Below are 18,229 nucleotides of genomic sequence, written 5' to 3' on the forward strand. Positions count from 1 at the left end.
CACAAACAATGTGTGGAGCGCTGTTTTGTCGAGATGCCCAGAAGGAATCAGTCAGTTTTACTTTGTTTCAGCGTAGCTCGTACTATTTCTCTCTCAGCACACAAACAGACAGACACTACAGAAGGTGTCTGTCACTCTCGCCTCTGGCTTATTTCGTGTGGAATCAAATCTGAAATGTGGAGCCTGAGGCACGTCCGTACCCAGAGAGCAGCTTTACTTGTACAATAGCAGACGTAGCCTCCAGCTTAGCAGGAAAGAGCAGAGTTGAAACTCACCTCCATTAATGGGAGACTTGGGGTTGAAAACTGTATCTTTACCAAAATCCATGGGCCTGGGATCTGTTCACAAAGACAGAGAGAACATTTGGCTCAGTAGCAGTCATAGGCGGAGAAAAAGAAAAAATAGAATTCAATATATAGACCGTATATAGACCGTCTTGAGATATTTTCGCCAACCACAATGTGTGTAACATACAATAATTCAAAAATTCTAAGTAAAAATTTGGGTCGACTCATTGTTTATGCATGATATAATCAGGCCAGCAGCCGCTTTCTGCTTAATTTTTGCTGCAGTACCATACATGAACTGCTGGGTGCAGTGTCACTTCACCATTTACATTGTAAAGAAAAATTGCGCAACAGAAGAACCAACCTAAAGCCTCAAAATTTTCACTTAAAACTTATACTAGTATTTAAAAACAACAACAAATGAATTCAATTATATGTATTTTGTACAGTCACTTTGTTTTATGGCACTTAAAATATTTGTATATTCTGTACATTAATGAAGACTCCCCATGCCCCCCGCAAACTCCGTGTATGGTGGCAGTGAAAACATTTGTTGAATGAATTAAAAATGACTATGTATGAGAGAGTGAAAAACAAAAAAAACAGCACAAGCAAGAACACAACAAAACGTTAATCCAAAAATAATCACATTTTATTTTTTTCACATTCACAACGGAATTTAAGACTGTGAAACTTCAAACAGGCGGAAACACCACCGCTTTAGATTTAAAAGGCAGGCCAGTCACTCTGTAGCGTTACCATACAATTCATTTTAAAATATGTAAAGCAGTGTCTGAGGAACACATCAAAAAAAAAAGAAAGAAAAGAAACCCTGACAAGAGGAGCTGTGTTTGTTTCCTCAGGAAAAGCTTGATCGCGTATGAATCTCACTCTTATAGAAGAGGATTAGGGCCAACTTTTTATGGAGAAAATAATTTTGGGAAAATCAAGAATAAAGTTGAAATGTCGAAGTCGAGATTAATGTTAAAATTTCGAAAATAAAGTTGAAATATAATGTCGAGATTAAAGACAAAAAAGACGAGAATAAAGTTGAAAAAATTTGAATAAAGTCGAAAAGACAAGATTAAAGTTGAAAAAATTAGATGAAAGTCGAAATGACAGGATTAAAGTCGAAAAAACAAGACTAAAGTAAAAGAAAATGAGATTAAAGTCGAAATGTCAAGATTAAAGTTGAAAAGACAAGATTAAACTAAAAAAGATGAGATCAAAGTCGAATTTTTAAAAATAAACACAAAATACAATATCATGAAAAAAAAGTTGAAGGTTTTCTAATAAAGTCAAATCTACGGAAGTTGACGAGGGCCAATTTACCATACAACAACAGTCTCCATTCAAAGTGGCCCTAATAGCGACAGAATACTCCACCACTTCATAACTTCACTGGTTTTTCTTTCTGAACAGATTAAGTTTTTGACAAATACCTCTTCAAAGTTCTTGAAGAGATTACAAAAATAAAGAATCTCTGTGTTATTAAACCAAACTTTGAAATATAGTTTAAGGCATTCATCGATACACAGCATTTTGTAGACGGCCCTTTTCAGCTTCCGTAGATTTGACTTCACTAGCAAACCTTCAACTTTTTTTTACGCGATTTTGTATTTTGAGTTTATTTTTGAAATTTCCACTTTAACCTCGACATTTCGACTTTATTCTTGATTTGCCCAAAATTATTTCCTGCATCAAAATTGGCCCTAATCTGCTTCTGTACACCTTCATGTTTGCACAAAGGCTAAAGATCAACACTTATCGACACTTTGAACACGAGGTCATAAAACAAGTCAACTTTAAAACAAATGTTCTCATTTTTGCTCAAATGTAAATCTGAGAACAAAACAGAAACACAAAGTAATGAAACATCAATGATATCTACTCAAAGTGCAAGACATTAAAATGAAGAACAATCCACCAAATACTGAAGAGTTTTTTGCAGCGACGCAGAGAAAAGTGCACGAGAGCCACTCAGCAGCAAAGTGACTGCGTTTGGACATGATTTTATTCAGGCTCAACGAAAACAAATCATTTAACAAAATATACACAAAACTGCATAACATAACTTAATAAACAGACATTACTGAGGTTGACTTTTGGCAGACATTCTGTTTGAGTAAATGCAGAAAATAAAGTGAAAGTGAAACACAAAAAAAATACAAGATCATTGAGCCAATTGGACTAACCAAGTTGTTATCAACAATGTACAGTTAATTAATTAATTAAAGTTCCAGAAAGTTCATTTTGTCTTCTTTTATCAGGAACTTCACTTTGATCTCCTGACATGTTTTGACTGTCAACTGTCAGTCTTCCTCAGAGGCGTCTGATGTGTCTTTAGGAGTTCTTTCTGGGCGTGGCCAACTTAATTTGACTTGCCTGACAGAACTATATAGATACCCCCAGTTTTTTATGAAAATATTTGGTGGGAAAATTGAGGAACGAACTTGACATAACTCTCTTCAGAAAGATCGAGATGAGATATAGGGATTTTTTCACTTTTCAAACTGATCCAGAATCAGTATATTTTCCTAAGAAACGTGTGAAACCCTTTAAAGCAAGGTTTCTCAACCTTGGGGTTGCGAGACACTGGGAGGGGGTCGCCAGATGCCTTCAAGAAACTATGAATATTTTTTGAACAATTTAAGCCTATTTTTACTCTTTTTCTGCAACGACACCAAACCTGCCATATTTTAACCTATTTATCACTTTTTAATGCCATAGTTTTGCTCCTTTTAATGCATTTTTGCTACATTACTCCCATTTCTGACACTTCTCCATCAAATTTAAATGTCTTTTATGCAAGTTTTTCCCTTTTTTAAGACATTGTCAGCACTTTAAACCCTTTCCACCACTTTTGCACCTAATGTCATGTATGTTGACCCATTATTGTCACTTTTAACCTTGAGATACTTGACATAACTGAGTGTCATAAAGATCGGTCAGTTATGAACCAAGGTATGAGATTTTAAAAATTCTGCCAATGCTGAGAGGTTTTTTTAAAAAAATGTTTTAAACTAACTTGACTTGCCTGTCAAGTTGGCCACACCCAGAAAGAACTCATAAGGACACATCAAAGTGATCAGTAGACACCTATGAGGAAGACTGGCAGTTGGCAGGAGATTAAAGAAAATTTCAAAGTAAATATCCTGAAAAAAGCTGTCTGAATAAAGGAAACTTTAACATTATAATTCAAGTTACTCCATCAATCCAATGCCTAATTTTGATGCAATTACCCAAATTTGAAAATGGAGGAGAGGAGGTGATGTTTTTTTTATTTCGTTTTTTTGTCGCAGTCAGCTGAAACCACTGCAGCGATGACACATTAAATCACACACAGAGGGAGAAAAGAAGGGTGCACTCTTTGGATGACTCTCGAATACACTGTAATGATGCTGGCGTCGCGCCCCGGGGGCTCGGATCCCAACCACAATCATCTGACTGATGTGAGAGTGGATTAGAACTCCCCGTAGCCCCATTTTGTCTCCGCTCTCCAATTAGTAAAGAGAAAAATAAAAGGGGGGTGCGTTTTTTAGGCTTTACTCAGGCAGGCACTGGGATGGCACTTTGGCACCGTTCTCTCTTCCAATGGGGGCCTGAGGACCTGTTAGAGTGCTCGCGCTGATAGCGGCGGCGCTGGCCTGGAGGCTAGAAATGCTTACTGTGGGCTTTTATGAATGCAATCAGCTCCATTAACTAATTGGAAATATTAAAGGAGCTCAAAAGCAGCCAGTGATGGAAAAGCAAGAGGAGAGCGAGGAACCAAGGGTTGATTTAAAAGCACCGTATATGAAGTGAAGCCAGGAGGTTTTCCAAATGTAGCAAAAAGTTTGACGGAGAGAATGGGGAAAAAGTGCACGGGTAGCACAACGTGCATATGGTCATATATCATCCCTCTATTTGAATTGGAAGCCACATTGATTAGGTTATGGCACGGGGCTCCTAGAATGACTCATAGAATGTGTAAATCACACACAAGTCGATTGAAATGGAAAGCAGAAGGCTGGGGAGGCAAAAATTTGACATGCAAGCACAAAAAAAATAAAATAAAAATGCTCAGATTGTCGTTGACTGAAGCAGAAAACAGCATCTTATAGAACACGGCACGATGAAAGAAAACCAAAACCTTCACCAAGGCCAAATCTCCTCTTTTCTAGATATCGTCAGGTATCTGGATCAGTGATCCTGATACCATGATGCCACGATCACTGACACTTTAAAGGCTTGGAAGAACATTTTTATCCCATTAATAACCATACAGTAGGTTACAATGTATGGACACTCGCAGTTTTTTGTGTGGAAAAATTACAATAAAATGTGCAATCCTGATCTGATCCTGATTAAATTTGGTAGAATAATTGAGGAAGTAACTTGACATATCTGAGTCAAATTTCATTTAGATCACTCAATTATGAACAAAGATATGGATTTTTTTTTTTTTTAATTTCGCCAATGATGAGATTTCTAGACTTTTCAAACTGATCCAGAGCCAGTATTTTAATCCATATCCCCTTCAAAATTTAAAGTAATCCTCCATCGCCTAAGGCAAGTGTGTCAAACTCAAGGCCCGGGGGCCAAATTTGGCCCTTTAGAGCAGTGGTTCTCAAACATTTTCGGCTGAAGTACCTCCGTTCTCTTATTTCTAAATCCAAGTACCGCCTTTCTGCAGCTACAACATTTTTCTCAGAATACTATAAAAACATAAACAGAAATTTAAATGAATTTACTGCAGGGACTGATAAACTCACATACTTTATACGTGGAAGTGAAAACCAGGCCACATTGATGTAGAATTTGATATTTTTCCCACCTAAAATCTGTGGCCCACTTGAGGTCCAACTTGTCCGTATTTGGCCCCTGAACTTAAAATGAGTTTGACACACGTGGCCTAAGGTTTATCTTTGGTAAAAATGTCATAAAAAATCAAAAGTTCTTTTGACGTAATCCTGCTAACAGTCAAACAAATGAAGAAATAAATAAAAGTCTCCTTGGTGAGGTAATAATAAGGTGATGGAGGGTAAAGCTGCAGCATGCACGTGAACGAGCGCCCAGGACCATGGATGAGGCTACGGTGCATGTCTGGATATCCTCCCTAATGCAGCTCTGTATTGTTGGATATGTGCAGTGAATATAATATAATGCGTGTCCTCATCACGTCGTCTCTCCTGCCAAAAGGCTTCTTTCATCTGCTTTTGTGTTATCAAAGAACCTGCCCTCCACCTTCAGTCCCAGCCCAACCTGCCTCTCAGTCGGAGGAGGAATCTATCTTTAGTAGACAGTATAGAGACTTTAAAAAAACCCTCTTCTTTCATCTCTGAGAGCATTCTAAGGAGGAAAAAACAGGGCTCGCCTAATGGGCCCTTCTCCTCAGAGAGATTTCACTTCTATCCATTTCTTTCCTCTCTTGTGTTTTTTTTTTTGTTTTACTGGGAGGATTTGCTGTGAAGGGAAGAAGCAGCAGAATAAGAACGCGCAGGTCGGGATTGAAAGGCTCCGGGATTTGAACAAGTGATGATATATTCAACACAAATGTTGAACATTATTTGCCCTGCTATGCATAGATTTAACAAGGCTTTCATTGATCAGTTGACATCAATAGCACTTCTGGCCTGAATGGCAACAGTGAGTGAAGACAATCGTCTGCAACACAACTTTTACAGATGTTAATTTGCTCATACAGAGGAAAAAAAAAGAATGTGCAATCAACGAGGCACTATCGCGTTCCAAAAATGAGCAAGTTATTTACTAAAGCACTTTTTAAAAAGAAGGGGGAAAGGCATATTTACTATCCGTGCGTATCTCAGCATTCATGTAAAAAGAAGCTATAGACCATCATTTTATATCAGATAAAGACATAGTTTTGACTTCATAAATCAATAAATCAAAGATCGTTTACTCACAAACAAAATGTAAAAGGTCAAAATTGATGCTTGTTTTCATTTCTTGTGTTTGGACCTAAAAACAGGCCAAATTACTGTCCAACACATTTCAGGTGTTTTCACTGAAACTTTCGCCAAAACAATGTCAGATATTTATTTTGTAGGAAAGACTTGAAATTTGACCAAATTTGATCAAATGGCAAATATTGATAAAAACTGGAACAAAAAGGAAATAAAGCTAATAACTCTAATCTTTATCTGGAAAAGAAACACAATAAATCACAGTAAGAAATAAGTATAAACCCTTCTATGCATCTATTTATGGGACTCCACATCCCACAATGCAATGCTGAAAACTTTTCGTCAACGTCAACAAAGCGATTGTTTGCAGTGGAAATCAAAACAAACTTTTGAGCTGCAATTTTAATCTTCATTTGTTTGTAAGCAAATGATCTTTGATTTTTTGATCTTTGACAGAGGTGCTCAACCTTGGGGTCAGGACCCCATTTGTGGTCACGAGCCACTGGGAGGGGGTTGCCAGATGCCTTCAAGAAACTAGGAGTATTTTATTTTTTCCATTCGAGCCAATTTTTGCTTATTTTTATCCTTTTTCTGCAACTACATCAAACTTGCCATATTTTAACCTTTTTTTTATCACTTTTTCTTGCCATATTTTTGCTCTTTTTAATGCATTTTTGCTACATTACTTCCATTTCTAACACTTCTACATCAAATTTCTACACATTTCTTCCATGTACAAAGACATTTTCGGCACTCATAAACCCTTTCCACCACTTTTCCACCTAATGTTGCATATGTTGACCCATTATTGTCATTTTTAAGCTTGACATACTTAAGGAACGAACTTAATTGAGTCAAATGATGGGATCGGTCAGTTCTGAACCAAGGTATGAATTTTTAAAAATTCTGCCAATGATAAGAGAGCGTTTTTCTATTTTTCCAAATGACTTGATTTGCCAGACAGAACAGTCAAGTTGGCCACTCCCCGAAACAATATTTCATGCTTATTTTTGCCAATTTAACCACATTCACTATTTGTCATTAATTGTTCTAATACTGACACTTTGCAGTAATTTTCTGTCTGTTTTTGGCCAATCTAACTAACACTCAACTACACTTTGTCTTTATCTGATAAAAAAAATATTATCTTAAGAACTTTTGAAGTCAAACCAAACCCAAACTTGTAGATAACATTATTATTTTAGTTTTGCACTAATTTACACTTACAAGAAACATACATTTTATGCTTGTAGGTGGAGATTAGCGAAAATCTACAAGTTAAAATCAAGTTGTTTTTGGGATTTTGTTTGTTTTAGTCTTCGTATTTTTGATAAAATACAACTCATAGATGCTTCGAACATTGGATCTGCTGCAGCGTGTTTGTCACAGTGGAACAACCAGATTCTTCTCACTTATATTCGTCTGTGTTGGTAAAATCTCAGCCACTCAAAGGCTCGATGGAGAAACTGGTGCTAGAGTCCCTGCACACAAACGCAGTCAGTCCTGCCTAAAACTGCTTCTACATGCAGTAGTTCTTGTCCACAGTCCATCTTTGCTTGTGGCTCCAAATGCATTTTTTTTTTTAGAGCAGGGTCTAACGTCCCATTGAAATCCAGTTGGGGATGAACTTTGGTTCTAGGCCTAAAGCTTCATCCTGATCACTGAGAACCATGGTGGATTCTCAACAGTAAAGGGTTTGCTTTTCACTTCTCAACGACAACATTTCAGCAGCGTGAGTCGTGTTTCTCATCTTCCTCCAGTGTAATGGTTAACATGGGATCAAAGCTTGGCGCGCTACCACTTAACATGTGGTTATGGCCCACGTTGCAGCTGGGATACTGACTCTGGTAAGAGTTCTGGTATGGGTGTTGATGCTGGTTCTGATGCTGGTCGTGATGGTACGTCACAGAATGCTGGTTCCCACCACTGGTCTTCTTCTTCTTCTTGGCGCCCCAGTGGCACCGGTGGCAACACAGGACCGTTGCCATGGTTACACTGACCAGCAGCAGGAGGGCGCCGCCGGCTCCCGCCAGCACATAGTACCAATAGGCGGGGACCAGCTCAACCTCCACTGTGTCTACTGTGGGCTCCATCCCAGACATGGCACCCCCTGGAGGGCAGGAGGACACGTTACTGAATGGCTCAACGGGAACGGTCGATGCAAGCATGCGCAGTGGGCGGGGCAAGGAAAAAGCTGACGACAGTCACCGAAACACTAACAGCATTTTATCAACATGTACGGTAGACGATCAGTCAAGCTTTAAAGTTTCTGGGGTTTGTAGAAAATGGAAAATACTTTTACATAAGGTGTGGTGACGTAGTGGTTAGCGTGTGTTTTAGTCGTTAGATTTTTTGTTCAGAAAAGGATATAAAAAATGTTAAAAATTAGTTATTTCATTTTAAAGTAAAGAAAAAGCACTTTTCTTTATTAGAGTTGGTTTAATTATGTATTTTTTTGTAATATAGGGTTGATTTTAAACTTATACATATATATATATATATACATATACATATATATATATATATTACTTTTTTGGTTTAAAACCAAAAAATTAACAAAAATCAGAAACAAATAAAATGCCTGTTTCACTCATTTCTTGTTTTTTTGAACGGAAAAACCCAATGACTAAACATAAACTGAGTTGATAGTTTACAACAGTCTATGTGCTATGTGTTTGGCTTTCAAAATAAAAGCTATTACTATTACAAAGTTAAATAATTTGACTTGCTGTACTAGATTGTACGCTGTCATGCTAAATTAATAAACATGTATTATTACAACCTTTTTAGATTTCTTTGTAACTAAATTAATACATTTCACAGTCAATAATTGTTTTTCCAACTACCTTATATTGTAATTGTTCCATTTTTCTATCCATTGACTTAAAAAAAAAATCATGCTGTTTTGTTTTAAAATGTAAAATGTTTGTTTTTAATATCTCTACAAATTTGAATAATTTGCTTCATTGTTCCAATATAGGGAAACATTTCCCTCTCATGCTTTACTTTCACTTCCTTTTCAAAGAAACCCTAAATAAGCATCAGGTGCAAGACTTTTATTAAGTATAAGGTAAATTATTTTGTAATGGACTTGGTTTGTACCGTTTCTAATGTTCAAGGGAATATAACACAATGTGAGAAGCGTGAGAATGTGAGAAATAATTTTCTTTGTAAAGATATAACATATACCTTAATTTCACTTTTATATCAATAAATGTTTTTCCAACTATCGATTGTGTGCCAATTTAATTTAATTTAATTTAATTTTTTAATTTATTTTATGTAAAGTTTTGTTTTAAAATGTTTTTATTATCTCTACAAATCCAATTACACATTCATGCTAAACATTACTACTGATTACTTTACTTTTACTTCCTTTCCCCCTACAAACTCTAAATAAACATCAAAAGTAATACTTTTATTAAGTGTGTCAAGTGTTCCAGGTAATAAAACACAACGTGAGAAGCTACATTTGGTTCATCTGTTGGTATTTACACTGCAAAAGCTACATTTGCGCCATTTTTCCTCAGGATGCGAATCACAAACAATCACAAGCAGTAGTTACACAGTGACGCCCACAGGCACATGCCATGCTTCCAAAATCCAGACTGAAGGACAATGCAAAGCTTTGATTATGCAGAAACTTTAACAAAAGTCGGGGCTGTTAAGCTAGAGTTTGGTGATGTGTGTTTTTAATCGGGTTAAGATCACAACTAAGAAGTGAGGGAAAGGAGGAAAAGCAAAGGTTAGAAGAAGGATAATAATAAAGTTGGTATTAGTGCAGGAGAGAATGAGTGAAACAGCAGGTACGTAGAATGTGAGCGGAGGGTTGGGGAGGTAAAGAAGGGAGAGAGAGCTAATCCCACCATGATATCTTTAATCCAGCATTAAAGGGTGTGTTTGAAACTTCAATACTCTGTCAACTCGCTGTGAAAGAAACCCGCTGAGAGAGCGATAAAGAGAGGAAGAAAAGAGAGGGATGGAAAATGAAAGAGACGAGGAGTTAGAAAAACCAAAGAAAGGCATGAGGATGAATCGAGTCGGGACAAGTGAGAGAAAAAAGAAACAGACGAGAGGAAAAAGTGATGAATGATTTTAACTCAGACTTTATCTGAACTTTAAGAATCCTGTTTAAGGGCTTCAGACTTCCTCTGGTTGTGGAGCAGCAGTGGATTAGCAGATAAAGCAGCGCTAGCTTTTTCTTTAAAAAAAAAGAAAATCATCATTTCCTGTTTGAAGAGATAGAGAAACAAGTTTCTCAAAAGCCTCGTTCCTTAAAGTAAAAGCTGTAGCTTTCGAGGAAGTTCTTTATCTATCCAGATTTGACAAAAAGCTGGAGTTAGCATGTAACAACGTTAGCTTAAACAGTGTTTTCCCATGTGTAAGGAAGGATGGGTTTGGATTGGTTTCTCAGATAGGGTTGAGATAAAACAAGCACCTTTTTTAATCTGTGGAGGGAATATTGTCGTTTTGTCTATTTTTATACAATTTTCTGTGTTGTTGAAGTTCTTATGTGGGTTTTTGTTGTCGTTTTGTCCATTTTTATTTCATTTTGTGTGTGTTTGTGTTTGCTTTGTGTATTATTGAAGTTATTTCCATATATTTGGTCATTCTGTGTGTTTTTTTATGTTGTTTTCTCCATTTTATGTGTTGTTGAAGTTATTACAGTATGTGCATGTAATTGGACGTTTTGTGTTTTTTTGTTATCGTTTTGTCCTCTTTGTCAATTTTCATCTCATTTTACCGGTCTTTTTAAGTTAATATGTGCATGTATTTGGTAGTTTTGTATGTTTTTGTCATCGTTTTGTCCATTTTTATATAATTTTACGTGCTGTTGAAGTTATTACAGTATGTGCATGTAATTTTTTTTGTTGTTTTGTCAATTTGTATCTTATTTTAACTGTTTAAGTCATTATGTGCTTTTATTTGGTTGTTTGTGTGTTTTTGTCATAGTTTTGTCCATTTTTATTTCATTTTGTGTGTTGAGGAAGTTAATATGTGCATTTATTTGGCCGTTTTGTGTGTCTTTGTCATGACTGTGTCCATTTTTTATCTAACTTCTTGTGTGTTTGTGTTTTCTTTGTGTGTTATTGAATGCTGTTCCCCAAGTTGGCAACAAAGCTAAACAAGTTTACCTTTAATTTCCCTCACTCCCAAGGAAACCAAGAAGTCTTAAGTCAGAACTAAGTAGTGATCTCTTATTAGTTTGACAAACAGCAGCCGTGTGACAGAGAGCAGATGCTGCTGCAGTCACATGACATCTGGAGTTCAAAGAACCAAACGAGGATTAGTTCAGACACTCGGCAGCGAGTCAGGTGACTCCGCTTTTTTCTGAAGTCGACTTCTGCTTTTGACTATTTTTGGAAAGGAATCTCTGTTCTTATTGAACAGCAAGTGTGGAACAAAACTTAGTGCTGCTCAAGTATCCGACAGTATTCCTGGAATGTTTTTGATCTCTTCACACTAAAAGAACACACACACACACACACACACACACACACACACACACACAGACAGACACACACGCACACACACAGATACAGGACTACTGCCTTCTTCAAACGTGGTCAAAAATGAACAAATTAATTCCCAAATGTAGGCTTTTTCTGACGATAATAATTTCATCAGAAGGTGTGAAGACATTGATGCTGACTGAAGGACAACATGGACAATCATCTCCTGCAAGCAGATGGCTGAAGGGGCGTGGCTCTGCAAGTGTTTCCCAGTTTCAACCATCAGCAGGTCATGCATAACCTAAAGCAGGGGTTCTCAACCTTGGTGTCAGGACCTCATTCGGGGTCGCCAGATGCCTTCAAGAAACTAAGAATATTTTTTGAACAATTTGAGCCCATTTTTGGTTATTTTTTTTGTTTTTATCATTTTACCACTACACCAAACTTGCCATACTTTAACCTATTTCTATCACTATTATCACACATTATATTTCTGCCACTTCTGCATCAAATGGCAACGCCTTTTTTGCATAATTTTTCCACTTTCAAGACATTTTTGGCACTCATAAACCTTTTCTACCTTTTTTCCCACCTAATGTCACATATACTGACCCATTATTGTCACTTTTAACCTCTTTTCACTATATTTCATGCTTATTTTGGCCAATTTAACAACATTGACGATTTGTCATTCCCCATTATTTGTCAGTTTAAACTCATTGTTCCAATATTGACACTTTCAACAATTTTAACCACTTATTCTGCTTGTTTTTGGCCACTCTAATTTGCAACTTTTAACCAATTTCTTTGGTTTTTAAAATTCCATTTCACCACCTTTTCCATCATTTTTGGTCACTTTTAACCCATTTTATTTCTAATTAAAACAAGGATTTACATCTTTAAGATGACTATATACAATGGTGCAAATAATAATAAACGTTCCTGGATAACAGTGGATATTATTCAGATAAATATATAAATGTGGTTATCACAGATTCATAGAACAATGAAATCATTTTGCTGAAAAATCTCCCCCTTATAGATGGCCCTGTCTCTACATAACTGTTTTTTCAGTGCTCATGTCTGTGTTCAACCACCTTCAGCTACAGTGGGGGTCCCCGCTCTTGGTGGGTGCGGGATGAAAAGGTTGAAAACCACTGACCCAAAGAACCAAAAGTTGGTATTTCCCCATCAAACCCAAAATGTCACACCTGTGCTTCTGTTCAGGTACTCAAAAACATTTTCTGGATTTATTAACACACACGACCAATAATTCCAATCCATATCTCAATGACAGAAACAAGCGATCAACGTGCATGATTCAGTCCTTCAGTGACCATTGAGCCCTTATTGAAAACGAAGGAGAAAAATTTAACGTAAATACGATCTGAGGTTTAAAACAGAGGAAAGAACTGAACATAATCAAGAGAGAAGTCAGTGCAGGGAAAAAGGGATCACATTGGGAAAAGAACTATCAACACATAGAAGTAAAAAGCGGGAAAGTGTTTCTTTATAGCAATAAAAGTATAAAGTCATTCCATGTCATTTCAGCAAATTTTCAGGACATCCACTCACTTCTGTCTCAAAAAATTCTCGTAATTCTCGGATTATCAATATTTTCGCGAGTGGTGAAATAACCCAAAACTGGGGTCCAAAATAAAAACTAAAAATGTTTCATATCCCAAGAAATAGTAACCTTTATACTATAAATTTAAACAGAGATCAGATTTTTTCCAACATTCCCACATGCAGTTATGGGCCAATGAAAATAGTTAAAAAAAGATATTTTTTTTCGGGTTTCCAGAGCATCACCCAAGAACCAATGCATATATGTGACTAATTATTAGTCTATGTTCATAGCTCTAAGCTGATCAAATTACAGGGAGCTGAGACATATGCTAAGTTATTTATTGAAGACCCAAACATGTTCCAGACCCAAACACATACTAACTTTTTTCCAAATTTGAGGAGCTGTTATGTCCACCAGATAGAATGTATAGCAGATCTTTTTATATATTCTGAGAGAGTAGGTGGAGCTGTATTATTATACCATATTTCAGTTTCCCATGTGGTGTAGTTCCTGAGATAATGGAAGCTGAAAATGGAAGAAAAATAAGAACGCACAAAAATCGACATTACTAAATTGGCCATACCTCAAAAAGTCGATCAAACTAAAAATGTATAGTGTGGCTATTAAATAATTATGGAACAAGTTTTGAGACTGAAGTGTGTGGGTGACAGGGAATGACCTTGCTGTCTATCTAAACCCTGACCTCAAGACAAGTCCAAACCAGTGAAATGTGACTTTGGTAACGTCGTAAACAAGATGCCCACAGTGCAACAACCTTTTAAACACACCCTGATCTCCCTCTGTCTCACTGCTTAATGCTGTGTGACTCCTCAGCGTGCAGGACGACATGCTGGAGAAATGCAGTGCATCGACTCAATCGAGTGAACGCATCGTCAGTCCAAACGACACACGTTTGGAATAAATACGTGTTCGACATTCATTAACATTCAACTGATATCTGAAATACTTGGAGATCCGCTCAATACTTCCCTTTCGCCGTGTTACCAACAACAAGGACTCTTAGTGTCAGTGCACAGCCACGAGCTTAGCTTAGCTTAGCTTAGCAACAAGCAGGAAGAGGAAGCACAGACGTTCAGTCGTTGAAAGTAGGAATGCAGAGAAAAGTAGGACTTACTGGTTAGACCAGGAGTTAATGCAGGCAAAGGCTCTGGAAAAAGAGGAAAAGCAAAGATCACTGGAAAGGAAAAGATGGGTAATAAATGTGCATGCATTGCAGATTCAAGTTAACTCATCGACCTCTCGAACGCAGAAGGTTAGAATTAAATACTGCTTTAAACTACTGGACCGGTTAACACGATTATAGAGCGAGGCTGAATAGACGTAGGGAAGATTGTTTGGAGGCAGAGTCGTGTAAAAAATAGGATTGTGAGCAGGAATTTAATCAGGACACATATACTCTCACCCTTGTGTGAAATCAACCCAAAACTTTTTACTTTGAAACGAAACTTAAAGTAGCAGAGGACAAAAGATTGTGGGATGAAACCAAAAGTAACTGGAAAAAAACACAAACTGAGGCCACACCCCCAGTTACCATTAGCTTAATTCATAAGCTGTACAATAGTTTTTTATAGCGCATTTTAAAAAAACATCCTCAAAAACACTTTACAAAAAACATCAAATAATGTTTAAAGGCTTTTCTTATAAAAAAGCAGTAATCTGGGGCTATTCCATCAGTTTTTATTTATTATTATTAATAATATTATTACTAATGATAATGTATTTTTTTATATAACTCTTTTCAAAAAAAACTCAAAGACACTTTACAATAAAAGTACAGATGATAATTGACTTTATTACAATTTTATGGGATTGTCAGCATACAAATAATCAATATTCGTAAACATTATCAAATACAAATAATTGTATCATAATAATATTTTAAATAGTGTTGCAAAATTGCAGTAATTTTCCAAGTTGAAAACTTTCCATGGAAGTTAATGGGAAATATTTCCAAATTAAAAAAAATAGCTGTTAGATATATTTGGGAAAATTTATTTTAGCATCATCTAAAATATCAGCATCATTTATTTGAAAGTTACTCCCAATTAACGGTCAATTCCAATAAATAATTCCCATGAAGAGTTTATAATTTTTAATATTTCTAAAAATCAGGACCATAAGTTCTTGTGAAAATTTCCGAGAATCAGTTCAAATCAAATTTGCAACCCTTAGAGCAACTAGCACATTTAATTTAATTTAATTTAATCCAATAATTGACGGACATTTAGGTGCAAAAAGCTCATAAATCTCTGTCTTTCTTTCATAACTGTTCTACTCTCTCTTTTCACACACTACATTTCTACAGTTGTAGATTTTCTGAGTGAAACCGACCAAAGGAAATTAAAAAAGTGGAATGAATGGTGGATTAGGTGAAAGGGCCAAGGGACAGGGTGAGGACACGAGGAAATGGAGGAATGAGAAGGATGAGTGACGGGTCATGGGAACAGACGCTGAAATGTAACGTGGTTTATGATTGGCCACGGGATGTTTATTCTAACGCTGCAGTAAGTGAACAGGAAACGCACGACTTGAAAAAAGGAAAAGCTTTGATGTGAAGGAGCAAGTTGGATCCTTGGAAAACTAAATCAATGTGAAGGGTTTTATTGACATAATGCAAATAAGACCTGTGACTGTCGTTCTCCTAAAGTAATGCAACCTTTAACATTACAGTGTTTTAAAGCCTCTAAAGAAGGAATTACAACATAATAATTCCAGCAAATTCATTTTTTCTTTTCAAATAAAATGTTAAGGTTTAATTTATTCAGACACATTTTTTTTTAGAGAATTTACTTTGATCTCCTGACATGTTTTGACTATAAACTGCCAGTTTTCTTCAGAGGCATCTGCTGATCGCTGTGATGTATCATTGACTTCTGCGTAGTAATTCCAGCATGTTCATGTTGTCTTCTTTTTGAATAATATGTTAAGGTTTCATTTATTCAGAAACACTTTTTTTATTTAGGAAATTTACTTTGATCTCCTGCCATGTTTTGACTGTCAACTGCCAGTCTTCCTCAGAGGTATCTGCTGAACGCTTTGATGTGTCTTTGACTTCCGCGTAGTAATTCCAGCAAGTTTATTTTGTCTTTTTTTAATAATATGTTAGGGTTTCATTTATTCAGAAACACTTTTTTTTTAGGAAATTTACTTTGATCTCCTGACATGTTTCGACTCTTAACTGCCAGTCTTCCTCACAGGCGTCTGCTGATGGCTTTGGTGTGTCCTTTGAAGTTTCCTTGACTTCTGAGTCGTAACATATTATTCAAAAAGAAGACAAAAATAATCTTGTTGGAATTACTGTGCGCAAGTCAAGAAAACTTCAAAGGAACCTTCAAAGCGATCAGCAGATGTCTGTCAAAATATGTCAGGAGATCAAAGAAAATTTCCCAAAAAAAAAAAAGTCTGAATAAATGAAACCTTAACTTAAGTAATACCTCAACAGAAATCAAACTTTCCAGGAAAGACAAGTAGAGAGAGAAAGACATAAAGGAGTTGACGAGGACTGAATATCCAGTGTGTTAGCTAATGTTTAGCTCATCTTTAGCTAACATAGTGTTTAGCTAACAGTGTTGTGCTGGTGGACTTACGTGTGCACTGCTCCAGTTCGATGCTGTTGCTCATGTGGATGTTGTCTATCCGGATGTGTCCTCTGGTCGGGTGATCAAAGAACCCTTCAAACACAACCTACAGCAGAGAAAGACATATTCAATCTTTCTTTATACAAATAACAGACATAAAATTAGACTCAAACATAAAGAAGTAACCTACAAAATAAAACCTCTTCATGCCTTTTAATTGTTGATTAATTAAATTGATGGTTATAGTTTATATATTTATTTAGCTGTTTTTTTTAAACATTTTGTATATTGTTAAATTGCTTTGTGTTTTCATTTCTTCATAGGGTGATTTGTGTATTTCCTTAATTGTTTTATCTCTTCACAGCTGTAACAAGGGAATCTACTTGGATTCATAATAATAATAATACTGTAATAATAATAATTATAATCTTCATTTTATATAGCGCTTTTCAAAAAACTCAGACACTTTACAATAAAAGTACAGACGAGAATTTATTTCATTACAATTTTTTGGGATTGTAAGCACGAAAATATTCAATATTGGTAAACATTAATAAATTTGAAAAACTGTATAATATCCAAACTAAATATTATCATCCATCTAAAATAATAATAATAATACAAGTATTAATAAGCATTATAATAATACTGATAAATAATGAATAGTTAATTAAACATAAAATATAAAAATTAATAACTAATATGTAATATTAATTATCTATTATAATTGTAATAATAATAATAATAATAATAATAATAATAACAATAATAATAATAATTATTATTATTATTATTATTATTATTATTACTATTATTATTATTATTATTATACTGTTTCTGTTTTTTTGCCCCATCCACCAAATCAAATTCCATTGTATATATATATATATATATATATATATATATATATATATATATATATATATATATATATATAATGTATAATCTAATCTAATAATGTTGAGAGCAATGTTTCTATCTATTGTGCAGCATAAGAATACCATGGTCGGTAAATACCTGATACTCTCGGGGGCTCTGGGGTAAGATGGTGCGACCCTCCCTCCAATGAGGGCCCTGGTCTCCCTTGAGGACCCATAAGAGGGTCTCCTCCTGGTCGCTGTCCCTCAGCAGGACTCTGAGGCTGCCCTGGGCCTCTCCCTGGAGCTGGTAGTAGAAGAGGAGGCAGAGGGGGCCGCTCTCCGGCTCCACCTCAGGGCTCAGCAGACGGGCACGCTTACGCTGGGTGTGAGCTCCTGCATCCAGGTGGAGGTAGTTCCCCGAAAAACCTGGAAGGAAGAAACAGGGTTGGGGTACATTATAATTGATAATTAATAATTACAATAATTGCGTAAATATAATGGTAATTGTAATTTTAAAAATTGGTTGTTGTTGTTGTAATCATAATTGAATTATA

The 18,229-nt window shown here is 35.9% G+C and overlaps 1 protein-coding gene across 3 annotated transcripts in view; it reads right to left on the reverse strand.

Moving 5' to 3' along the window:
- The window catches only part of LOC114455457 (neuropilin-2-like), a 140,779-nt gene that overhangs the window by 2,793 nt on the left and 119,757 nt on the right, over window positions 1–18,229 (reverse strand). Inside the window, exons 14-18 of one of the 3 annotated variants that reach the window (XM_028436703.1) lie at window positions 17,833–18,101; window positions 16,825–16,921; window positions 14,352–14,384; window positions 8,037–8,303; window positions 276–338 (exon numbers count right to left, since the gene is read on the reverse strand). In XM_028436703.1, the coding sequence (XP_028292504.1) occupies window positions 276–338; window positions 8,037–8,303; window positions 14,352–14,384; window positions 16,825–16,921; window positions 17,833–18,101 (729 nt within the window). The remainder of the gene's footprint in view (window positions 1–275; window positions 339–8,036; window positions 8,304–14,351; window positions 14,385–16,824; window positions 16,922–17,832; window positions 18,102–18,229) is intronic. The other 2 variants (XM_028436704.1, XM_028436705.1) reach the window with 2 other exon arrangements.

Source organism: Gouania willdenowi, chromosome 21 (assembly GCF_900634775.1).
Source record: "Gouania willdenowi chromosome 21, fGouWil2.1, whole genome shotgun sequence".
Classification (NCBI taxonomy): Eukaryota; Metazoa; Chordata; class Actinopteri; order Blenniiformes; family Gobiesocidae; genus Gouania; species Gouania willdenowi.